Here is a 13,162-nt window from a genome sequence, read left to right as displayed (position 1 = left end):
GTAAGGTTTAAAAAATATTTTTGGTGTATTCCTTTTGGTTCCCTCCTTTTGAAATCGAGTAAATAGAATTCAACGAAAAAAAATCAAGAATAATTTGTTTTTAACAATTCACATACATATTTTTTTATAAAAAAAGGATCAACCTGGGATTAGTAAAATTAAACAATATTTCATTATAAATAAAGACACTATTTTTCCATTTTGTTTCCACCCAGTTGTTCGTGAGACGGGGAGGCAGAGGAGTACACCACTTTTCTGCACTAGAGCATAAACGTATCACTTTCTGCGCACCTTTTAGAACAACAACGACACACTTTCAGAGCATGAGATATGAAAAAAAAATTACCATTCAGGAAATTTCTGACTTTTCAAGGTGATGTCCGGACTTCGACCAGGGTATTCCAGTTTTTCAGATGACAACCTTAGTCTAGGCTGTCGGGCCCTTTAATCTCAGAACTATTTATTATAATCTTTAATCTAAGGAGATACAAATAATAATATTAATTATCAAATAAAACGCGGTATGCGGTCTAGGACTATCCTGCTACTAACTGCGACGTAATCCATGCCCAAGTTACGTCCAATCCTTTCTTAAACATGGAAAACATTGTCACGACATTGTAGTGGTATCTTCCATTGTGAGTGATCTTAAAAGGAGTCGCCGTTAAGATAACACCTAAGTGTCGCTCTAAACGGACTTGCGTTAGCATTTTTATGAGACACATTGTTTACAAATAAGGACTAGTACAAAACACTGCAATTGTAGTCACAATGTTAGAGGCTATATGTGACGTTCCACGGGAAAAGGTACCTTATGAGGGTTTCTAGTTTCGGAGATATGAAATGTTTTGTAAAGAGGTGAAAAAATGCTCAATTTTTTTTTATTGTGTGATCTGAAACCTTAATGCGTAACGTTTGTTTACCTGTTTTTATTTTTGTTATAAGTTAGTTATAAGCCTAGTAATGTCGTCTCAGAGTTTAGTACAAAAGGTACCTTATGGAAAAAAGGTTGAAAATTCCCAAAAAAACTAGTCAATACGGGAAAAGAAGTTTGGTAGAGAACTGTATTAGCATTCCGCAAAACTAATTTGATAATTTCAGTTCTGGTTGGGGCGCCTAGCAAATATTATAACCGTACATCGACCGACATTACAAATCCAAGTAGCCTGCTATTATACCAAAGTTACTCTCGTCAAGTCTTTCTTAACTAGAATAATCTTCATTTGGTTTGGTCGCATGCAATAAATCAGCCATTGGTTTGCTGAAAAATGCCAATACCCGACGCATTACCTTATGGAATATCTGAGGTCATTGAACCTCAATGCCGCTTGTCTTCAATGGCAACCAAAATATATTATTGATAAGAAATAGACGATTTATACCATCTTTACCCCAAAATATTATTAGTTTATCCTAACTGTTCCATCATCATCATGCCTCAGGTACCTTTTCATTACATACAAATTATTGGCTTTTTTTAAGATTATTATGACGAAGAACTAATTAAATTTGTGGCAGTTTAATGTAAATTAATATTTTCTATTCATAAAAGATAAACTTCAATGTGATTGATGTTTTGTAGTGATGTATTATGAGATTTATTTCCATAAGGTACCTTTTCGTAAATGTATGGAGCAAATACTGTTATTGTTATGTAAGTTTAAAGTGGCATAAGGGGTTAAATATAGTATTTAGTTGGGGTTTTAGAATTTATTTCATTTGAATGACAGAATTTCTTTCATATGTGCTCAGAAAAATTGATTGTGTGTTACATTAAAAGTAAAAATATTCAATTTTCTGATTTTATATGAAAAAGTTAAAAAATATTTTTTTACCTCTAAATCGGTATTGTTTTTTGCTTAAACTGTCTCTCAGTGTCGTTTTCTAATAGATAAAATTTAAATCTTGAGAGCTCATTGCAATCAATCGTGAAAATGAAATAAAATTTTATTTTCAAGAGATTGGTTAGTATACATATAAATCAGTCGATATCAAAGGTTTCTATTTGCATTACAGAACAAGTCGCAACATTTTTTTAATCTCAGATATATAAGGTATTATTATTTGTAGTCAACTATGTAACTTACTTCAGGAACATAGTTTTTTAGGCGGCTAAACTTAAAACTTCTCTATCGTAAAGTTGCTCAATTCACAACATTATTTTCAAAAAATCATATCTCTGTAACTACGCAACTTAGGAGGTTGATCTTTTGTGTTATCGATAGCTTATTTATTGTAGATTACTGGGGTATGCATAACTCCATACCCGCCATAAGGTACCTTTGACCGTGGGACGTCACATATCTATAGTTCGTTTTTTTTTAGCATTAGAAAGAACTCCACAGAAGCAAGCGTGCTGTTTTTGTCAGGCTCTTTAATTGTTAATAATTATAGAATTATCTAATGTAGCATGGTCAATACATATAATTTACTTCAAAAATTATTATCGCTAAAAGTGCCGGATTTGGAACCACAAGCTTACTTCTGCGAAGTTCTTTCTAATGCTAAAAAAAACGTACTAAAGTAGTTTAAATTAAAGCAATACAATTACCTATTTTCCTCAAACGTTTTAAATGTTCCAATAAAATTAAACCATAGTTCCATGATGAAATGAGGGAATTTTTCCAATTTTGATGAATTCTGTGTCCAGACTTTGAAAGTAACGTACCGACCCGAAGCGCGATACTGTTTAGTGACTAGACTAATAGCTGTTTGGCCAAACTAGTGGCTCTTTTCCTCCAATGAAGGCGTAATTAGAGTGACAGAGAAAAATCCCCGCAATTTGCGAACTTCGATTTTCGCGGTTATAGCCCTGGAACGAGTGTCGCAAAATGTTGCGTCACTCATATCAAATACTTGGATCTAAAATTAACTATAAAAAAAACCAAAAGAATAAATAAATTTCCATAGTCGGCTGTTTGTCTATTCGCTTAATTTAGCGAAGCGAAAGTGAAGATGGATCTGATTTTCGATTTATTTAAGTTTTTAGGTACCTACTTAAGTTTTATGTTGATACCAATTTGGCAGGAATCGACCATATTAATAACTTCAGGTTATTAACTTAAACTAATCTTAAACGGTAGACCTTTCAGATACCTATCTGAAAGATGAACAATCTATTTACTAAGTTTTATTTACTCGAATGTTTCAATCGAGTAATTCTATGGCCCATTTCCCCGGTGTCCGAGCCCAGAGTCAAGCCGGAGTGAAAGTATTGGTGACGACATCTTCTGGAATGCCGCCGGTCAAACCTGTCCACTCCCGGGGCGCACGCGCATCTTCGTAACATTGTTGCTGGTGCTTAACATTGGATTCTTGTTAACGAAGAGCTTTGTGACTTTTCCTCGTGCTTACTTAGGTAATCTGTGAGGTACCTCAGATACCTATTCACCATCAGATACATCGGAGCGGGCAAGGTGCTCACAAATATCTGATAGAAGTTAGCACCTCGGCCGCTCTGATATATCTGATGCCGACTGTACAAACTGTAGAGCCTACCCTTGTTATTGTTATTGCCATGTGAGTATGCTTCTTCTAGGTACTTACAGTTTTTAATTTATTGGTCCTGTTACAGGGCCCACCCGCTATATCTGTGACGACGACTATACATATGTATACCTACTCAACCACAATTTATTTATTTTTAATTTGTCAGTCCCATTCTATTTAAAATTTAATTTGTCATTCTTGCGAAAACAGATTCGGTACTACCTACTTTAAAAACTTTACTGTTTCTTCTAAAAAAAAGGATTAAAACGTTACCTGCAGATCTTTTCTACATATATTCCTATAGGACTCACTCACGATTTCATTGACTTGTTTGAATACTTTTTGTTTACTTCTTGGGCCAAAAACACCTTACCTATCAAATTTTCTAAGTACAGTCAGCCAAGAAAGTGGTTTACCACTTTTCGACTCTATCAATCAGATGATAGAGTCGAAAAGTGGTAGACCACTTTCTTGGCTGACTATACCTATTATCATAAAACACTTAAAGACAATTCGGGCGCGGGCAAGCCTTTATCACCACTCAATAAAAAAAAAACTTTTATCAGTTCTCACCAGAGTAGAAATTATAAATATTTAAATACTCTACCTATACAAAAAAACTCTTAGCAGTTCTCACCATAGTAGAAATTAATTATTTAAATATGCCAATAAATCAGTTTAGCACGTACTACTTCTTTACGTAGCGAATGAAATTAATGCCTTTAAAATATATCGGACATATGTCACGGCTGTCAAAAACTACTTTAACGGGCAGTTAACCGTTAATGATGAGGTAAAAGGGGGTTATTACGAACACTAGAGAGCATGAGCGAAGCGAAGGTTTTGGTGATCCAGTATAAATGAGCTCTCCGATTTTTATGCCAAAACCTTTTATAATTTTTATTAGTTATTAAGCTATATAGGCCGATTAATTTTGTTTATTCTTTAATCATATTTATTAAATTCAATTATTCTGAAGGTCTACCTAACCACGAATATTAATACCAAAATTTCGTTTCCTCGTTCGAATTTTTAATTATTATAAGAGTTAAGACTAGGAGCATTTAAATATTTATTTGGATTTGTCTTTCGCTCCAACCCTTAGAATAAAAAAAAACGAAAATCTCGGAACCAAACGAAGGGCATATATGGGTTATGGCTTATATGTAGTTGAAGCTGTTTTGCCCAGTTCTTTTAATTTAATTTCTTTAATGCTGGTCATTAGCTACAGTCCAACCTATCACGGGAGTTCATAACGCTGGTTCGCTAAATTATCGCCTCACCGACGCAGGCGCAAGCTGAGAACAAGCTTGATGGCTTATCGGTCCACTATTCGACGCTGAGCCAAAGAAAACCACTGTTGGCTGTAAGTGTAAAGGCTGCGGTACACTAAATTCGGATGTAAATTTTACACATTTTTTGTAACGAAAAAAAGGGGTTCGCAGTTTTTAAAATAATTTACAAGGGCATATTAACATAAATAATACGTTTACCATTTCCTGTTTACCTATTTCAAATATTTTATTGCATGGTAAATATAGGTTTACAAAGGTCTTAGGTATAATTGTTTTTTTTATTTAAAGGTTTGTTCATATTTGGTTACAATGTAAGTACCTAAACAAATAATGTGACTCGATCATTTAGCTAATGTTATACCTTTAAACGAGCAATTCTTGTATATATATTTAGAATATATACAGTGTGTTTTTTTTAAGTGGGACAGTATGGGGAAATCCCAAAGTATAAGAGATACAGGGAAACTGTCTTAGGAAACATTAGGTACTTTTTTGTGAAAAAAAAAATGGTATAGTCAAAATTTTGGTCAAGTGTGAGTTGTCCCTAAAAATGATTAATTTTGATGAATTTTTTTTTTGACGCACATCTACTCAGTTTCATGAGGGGATCATTTTATTGTATGGGAAGAAAAAAATCGGGACAGCAGAAGTTAGTCAAATTTAAGAAAATCGTTTTCATTTTTACAACCCGTGTAAATTGAAAACCACTGCCCACTGCAAGGTTTTTATTTAAAAAATATTGCCTATTCCAGTTTTACATTTGAATTTGGAACACTTTATTTGGTTTAAAAAGGATTAAAATACTTTAAGATATTCTTACGCGAGCCTTACCTTACAAATCTAATTTAAAAAAAAACAAATTTTAAATTTGGAACTTCTTGAAACAAACAGTATTTTACTTGATATTTCATTGTTTAAAGTTAACATTATGTTAAGTTTTCGTCATGGAATTACCAAACTCGCATAAAGTAGATTTAATTGAAGCGTATTTTGTAAATTATCGTTGCTCTGTGAATGCGTTACAGTGGTATCGGGAACGTTATCCGGACCGCGATCAACCGGACCGCAAAATTTTTGACAAACTGGTGAAAAATTTAAGAAAGGGAGGCTGTTTTAAATTAAAACGGAAGAGACGAGCCACAGTAATAAATGAATTTACAACTATCGCAATCTTAGGATATTTTGAAGCCTACCCAAAAGCCTCATTGAGGGAAGCTGCTAACACTATCGGTGTGCATAAATCTACAGTACGAAAGGTATTGAAGGCTTACAAGTACAAGTGTTACATAGAAGGTCATCTTGTACAAGCATTGCTTCCAGGAGACACTGACCGGAGATTAGCATTTTGCCAGTGGTTTGTAGCATGCTCGATTAGAAACCCGTCTTTTCCAAGCCGGATTATTTGGACAGATGAATGCAATTTTTCAAACAATGGCATGTACAATAGAAAAAATAATCATTTTTGGGCACGTACAAACCCCTTCCGAACTACGGCAACCCATAACCAGGTCCGCTTTTCCTTTAATTGTTGGTGTGCAATATTAGATAATAAAATCTTTGCCATTAAAATTTACCATGGAACATTGAATAGTCAAAAATATCAGGAAATATTAAACATGGCTGTGGATTTAGTAGATATGGCAATTCCATTAAATAATTTGAATAATATCATCTACCAACAAGACGGCGCCCCTGCCCACAATAGTATCGCTACGAAACAGTTTTTAAATGAACATTTTCTTGATCGCTGGATGGGCACAAATGGCCCTATTAAATGGCCACCACGTTCACCCGATTTAACACCGTTGGATTTTTTCATTTGGGGGTACCTTAAAGGTCGAATTTATGCAGATACTTACAACTCGGTACAAGAGTTAAAAGACGCAGTGCATTATCATTTGAACAACATACATCACAACGCCTTGTCTAAAGCTACCAGAGGTGTTCTGAAACGCGCTCGTGCCTGCATTCGACAAGAGGGAGGCCACTTTGAACATTTACTTTAATGTAAAATTATTTTATTAAATTTACCTAACTTCTGCTGTCCCGATTTTTTTCTTCCCATACAATAAAATGATCCCCTCATGAAACTGAGTAGATGTGCGTCAAAAAAAAATTTCATCAAAATTAATCATTTTTAGGGACAACTCACACTTGACCAAAATTTTGACTATACCATTTTTTTTTTCACAAAAAAGTACCTAATGTTTCCTAAGACAGTTTCCCTGTATCTCTTATACTTTGGGATTTCCCCATACTGTCCCACTTAAAAAAAACACACTGTATATCGGGGATCTCGGAAAATGCTCTAACGATTTTGAAAACTGGGAAAATGCGAAATATTTTAATTGCAGTAAAAAAATCCGCGGGAAAATCCAAAAACCTTAGATACCAAAGCGCGAACGATGACTTCTTTTGGGGATCCTACCCAACTAGCAAAAAAGTCTCAGATTGCGCACTTTATCAGAGTAGTGAGCTTATAGCGCTCTTATTTTTGTTTTGAACTTATCATCGCTCTTATATTAGTCTTAGACAAGCTAATACGCACTTTAGTAAGTTTAGTCTTATTACCTAGTCTTATATATGTATATAAGAGCATTTTATAATACCATTATAAGCCTTTCGCTCTTACAATAACATTTACTAAGTCTCATTGAACTTGAGAGTACCTGGTCTTATATCCACATTCTCTAAGTTCATTTGATCTTATAATAGACTTTCTAAATGCTATTATAAGAATGTAAGACTAATATCAACATGGCATAATACTATTATGAGCCTCTCGCTCTTACAATAACATTTACTAAGTCTCATTGAACTTGAGAGTACTTGGTCTTATATCCACATTCTCTAAGTTCATTTGATCTTATATTAGACTTTCTAAATGCTATTATAAGAATGTAAGGCTAATATCAACATAGCATAATACTATTATAAGCCTCTTGCTCTTACAACAACATTTACGAAGTCTCATTGAACTTGAGAGTACGTGGTCTTATATCCACATTCTCTAAGTTCATTTGATCTTATATTAGACTTTATAAATGCTATTATAAGAATGTAAGACTAATATCAACATAGCATAATACTATTATAAGCCTCTTGCTCTTACAACAACATTTACGAAGTCTCATTGAACTTGAGAGTACCTGGTCTTATATCCACATTCTCTTAGTTCATTTGATCTTATATTAGACTTTCTAAATGCTATTATAAGAATGTAAGACTAATATCAACATAGCATAATACTATTATAAGCCTCTTGCTCTTACAACAACATTTACGAAATCTCATTGAACTTGAGAGTACCTGGTCTTATATCCTCATTCTCTTAGTTCATTTGATTTTATATTAGATTTCTAAATGCTATTGTAAGAATGTAAGACTAATATTAACATAGCATAAGAAAACTGTAAGTACGTACTTTTCTGATCTTACTAAAGCTATAATAAGATCAACAGCAGCACTTTAGTAAGATATTAGAGTGATATAAGATCAAGACACTTATATCACAAAAGAGTAGATCAATATAAGATGGTTTGATCTTAAATCGTTTTTGGGAACACTATTGTTAGTATAAGTAAAGCAAGGAACCGTAATTTATTCAACATGGCCACATCATTTGTATTCAGAATGCTTAAAATACTCTAATAGTGCGCTTGAAAAATGCACCTACATCAATGGCTGACTATCAATACAAAATAAAGAAATAAAATAATTATAAAAATATTCAAATACCATATTTGAGTAGGCGCATAAAGTTTGAAGTGTAAAACAGGGTCTACTTTACAATAAATAATATTTTCCCATGTGAATACTTACCCTGAAACATAAACAGACGATGATAAACAGCACGTTATTATATTTAAACATAATTCATAAAAAGTTTGATAAACACTTACACTAATATGTTTTTGTCACGTTGCAGTTAATTTCATCCGTATATTTATACTTCACAAATAGAATGTTTCAAACCAAAATAAGCTTATTTAGGCTTACAAGATTCTAACGTTCGACCAATATAAGCCTATGTAGGCTTACAAGATACTTACGTTCGACCAATATAAGCCTATGTAGGCTTACAAGATACTTACGTAAAAGCGATATTAGCCTAAAGCAGCTTAATATAGTTTTGAAAAAAATTACTGTGAATGCAAACAACATTCAATTAGACTGATATTAGAACGATATTAAAATAAATACGCTTATGCTTTGTGCCCAAACCCGGGCTTATACGATAATATAAAATCAATATAAGAGCGACAAAATTGTAGTCTAGAGGCTGTTGTTAGCGTGATTTTGCTAGTTGGGTATCTCGTCGCATAATAATTGATTGTCATAATGTAATGTTACGCATAAAACTCTTTTCGCATATTTTCTCTCCAGCTGAAACAGAAAGTATTTTCGAAAATATTTTGCATAGGTTGTGTAGAATAGGATAGGTTAGGTTAGGTTTGTGTCATAATTTCTCAGAAATGTTAATATTTCCAGCACAATAACAATTATGCGAAATGAGTTTTTATGCGTAATATTACATTCGGACAATCAATTATTATGCGACCCAATATGGACCCCTTCTTTTGGCAGTTTATTTTTATTCATCGCATTCTTATGGACGGAAATGGGTAGACCACCACTTCCGCGTTTAGTGTGTCCCAGACATAACACAGTAAAGACCAAAGTACGTACCTACATTTTTTGTGGACACACCCACGCCACGCAGAATCCACCTTAATATTACAGTTATCGAACAGCGGGTGATTTGTTTGTTTGATCAAGATGTGGCTTCGAATGCGTGTAAAAAATATATTAACTGCTAACAGCATCAGTGTTAACCAGCAATGGACCTTATGTGTTTGGAATAAGGTTTACGAATTGTCAGTTAACAGTGTGGGTGATGGTACCATTCTTAAGAGGGGGCTGGCGCAAAATGGTACATAGTTTTAATATAGAATTTTTACACGTTATATTTAAGGGGTGATGCCATGAAAAAACTCACACGGAAACTGGACTATATATGTCAGGTCAGACTCCAACCAAAATCTTAAAGGTTAAAGTTTGGCTCGATAGAAAAATATAACTAAAACATGTCTAATTTTCATTTAGTTTTCAGTTGTATATCGTTAACCTGCATACTATACTATAAAATAACTAATGATATAGTCGAGGTATTTGACGAGCAAAAGTTAAAACACATTATATTTTCAGTGTGATTGAGGGAAAATTTAAAAATTATACTGAAAATATATTCAAGACCAAAAAAAGTAAGACGATGTTGCCACTTTTTACTAGCGCGTCTTGTATTTATGTTTTAATAAGAAAAGAAAAGTAGGTACTTTTTTTAAATCGTATGAGTAAAATTACCAATAAATAAATTATCTTAGCGTGTTTATTTATAAATAAAAAAAATTACTTATTTTACAAACAATTTTTTGCAGTGGCAACATTCTTACTTTTTTGGTCTTGAATTACGATTTTCAGTATATGAGCGATGGCCAAATCTTTCGTCGCTTATTCGCACAGCGCGCCATATCTCATGTTTCCTCCTCATTTCCTGGCTGTACGTACGCCCCATCTTAACTGTATGGTTGGTACCTAGTACCATCCGTGTTGTTAATGTTGATATTAGTTATTATACGAAAATAAAACTTATTGAGCACAACTGAAATTGCAGGCTCGTTTAAAGATGGCAGAGTGAAATTACCATGTAGGTAATTAAGTTAAGTAATACAGGTTAATATTAACGTTAGTGAGTGATCTATTTTCTATGCTATTATCTACTGAAGTGCGTCAACTTTTTTAGAACGAGTAGGCACATTTTATGACGTCAATTAGCAAAAGTATTTATTGAAAATTTAAGAATCGAATCGAAGTGTAGATGCATTACTCAGACGCACGTTAATGTCGTTTGTTCTGTATTATAAACTAGTATTGCATAATCAATATTATAGTTCTTTAACTCGTATAATACATATTTTAGTTCATTTAAAAGTGTCAGAGAGAATATTAACATGTACTCGTATGCCAGTTTGTTCTATGGAGCTCTTTATGTATAGGTATAATCCAAAGACGAGTAGAAATTAAAAACAATAAAAACCTTTATAATCTCTTCTGTCCGAGCCAAAACATGTACTGTAGGTACTTAAAATAGTTAGGAATGATGAACGATAGTATCGCTAAGCTCTTTGTATTATCGACACCTTTTAAGGCAAGCAGCTACATAGCTCAGCTTAAAGCATTGTCCATTTCTTTTGTGTGGTGTTACAAGACAGCCGTGCATGATTCGTGATAAATATTACTGGTACTGGTAGGTACATTACATAGTGTACCTCATAAATAGGCCAAGTACACTCTCCGTTTTGTCTTGATGATTAATACTAAGTAGTTACCTATACACCGTATGTCTAAATACTTATAATAAGCTTTTTAACTATTTGTGTTTTAGGAAAACAATGCGATAATTGTGGAAAACATACTCATTTCACTGGAATTTTGCTAAGTCTTAGACTCTAAGCTGAACTCTACACCGACTTTGTCACTATGGCTTCGGTCACAAAGTATCGAATTGTCAGTATTTTTATAGGAATTTCCTGACGATAATTAAATATCTCAATATCGCTTGCCCAATCGCTGCAGGGTGCGCTTGGTGAGCCACTCAGAAAATAGTGAGCAAAATCGAATTTTGCTTACCTATTGTTTTCAACATCAAATTCCCCAAGTTGGATCTCTCTTTTTGATCGGGTCGATCAGTCTTGACAGAGCGGTCGTGGTCATCATTGGAAGTCTCCGTTAGTGACACGTTTGACGGCTCGCCTCCACACCAGTTGGATCTGCTGAGATGAAAAATAGTTACCTTCTGCACGACGAGAGGGGTGCCAAAGTCCTTGCCGCCCTGCAGCCGGAAGCCCAGAGGTTCCGGGCCCGCCTTGTTGAGCCGCACAGTTAGCAACTGTGCCATCTGTTGACAATAAACACTACGTTAATACACGGATTAAAAACCGGGCAAGTGCGAGTCGGACTCGCGCACGAAGGGTTCCGTACCATAATGCAAAAAAAACCAAAAAAAAGCAAAAAAAAACGGTCACCCATCCAAGTACTGACCACTCCCGACGTTGCTTAACTTTGGTCAAAAATCACGTTTGTAGTATGGGAGCCCCATTTAAATCTTTATTTTATTCTGTTTTTAGTATTTGTTATTATAGCGGCAACAGAAATACATCATCTGTGAAAATTTCAACTGTCTAGCTATCACGGTTCGTGAGATACAGCCTGGTGACAGACGGACGGACGGACGGACGGACGGACAGCGAAGTCTTAGTAATAGTTTTACCCTTTGGGTACGGAACCCTAATTAGGTCAGTGTTAACTCAGGAAAGAGCATGCATCACATGAATCTAGACTGGATCTGGCATGAGGGGTGGGGGGAAAATACTTATCTATTAGGTTTGTATCAGTTTCATTGGGATTGAGGCTCTGTTTCCTGAACTAGGACTAGGACAAAGCCCGTACAACAATAACAATAACTTATATGCATATAGCACCACTTTCTGGCAAGTGGTGGACAAGTGTGTCATTTACTTAAGTGAAAGGGTGTATGCCGACACCACTGCGACAAGACGATCGTCATAACCGCAGACCCATTATCGAGGGTGGCCTTTAGTGGTTCATCGGTCAGCGATAAACTCTCATAAGTGCGCGATAAAAGTTTTATACACAAATGCGAACCTTGTGGGGGGCCTTAAGCGGATAGTGGAGGACGGCTTGAGGATTAATACTCACGTTAGACCGGGCCGTGTCCGGCCCTGAGCTTCCGACGCATCGTTTTCTATGGAAAACATCAATCGCCTGTGATGTCATAGAAAAGTAAGCTCCGGAAGCTCCGGCCCGGACACGGCCCGGTCTACCATGAGTTATCTTTTATCCATACATAAGTATACCCCATTTTCCTCTCTAGGTCTGGAGATTGACATTGTGGAAACCTTTCAACTTTTAATCTTAATAAGTATGTAGGCTATGTAGGTAATTTTGTACTTAATAAAGGCAAATTCCTTCCTTTCCTTCCTTTAAATTATTCGATTATTTAAATATTATATAGGAGCAAAACTCTTATGTTATAATCATCATCAAATTATGGAATCATATTTTCTAAAATATATATCCCGAGAGGAAAATGTGGACTACGTTTGAATGGAGGAGCCGGCCTCCACTATCCTCTTAAAAGCCTATTGACAAGTAGTAAACCTGTCATAAATTCATCGCGCTTAACTTTGCAGTCCAAACAGCCCAAACAGGACCCGAAGCTCTTAGCATCCATTACGCCTGGATAAGACAAGTCATAAATCCTCAAAGAAAGAAAGTAAATTGGCGATTAAGATGAC

General features: G+C 34.8%; 1 protein-coding gene across 4 annotated transcripts in view; it reads right to left on the bottom strand.

Moving 5' to 3' along the window:
* Positions 1-13,162, bottom strand: part of LOC134666089 (PDZ and LIM domain protein Zasp) — a 78,613-nt gene that overhangs the window by 35,705 nt on the left and 29,746 nt on the right. For all 4 annotated transcript variants that reach the window (XM_063523230.1, XM_063523231.1, XM_063523228.1 and 1 more), the window contains exon 2: positions 11,638-11,742. In XM_063523230.1, coding sequence (XP_063379300.1) covers positions 11,638-11,742 — 105 coding nt within the window. The remainder of the gene's footprint in view (positions 1-11,637; positions 11,743-13,162) is intronic.

This window comes from Cydia fagiglandana, chromosome 7 (assembly GCF_963556715.1).
Source record: "Cydia fagiglandana chromosome 7, ilCydFagi1.1, whole genome shotgun sequence".
NCBI lineage: Eukaryota > Metazoa > Arthropoda > Insecta > Lepidoptera > Tortricidae > Cydia > Cydia fagiglandana.
Note: the sequence above shows the minus strand (reverse complement) of the source record. Positions and strands in the feature narration are given on the sequence as shown.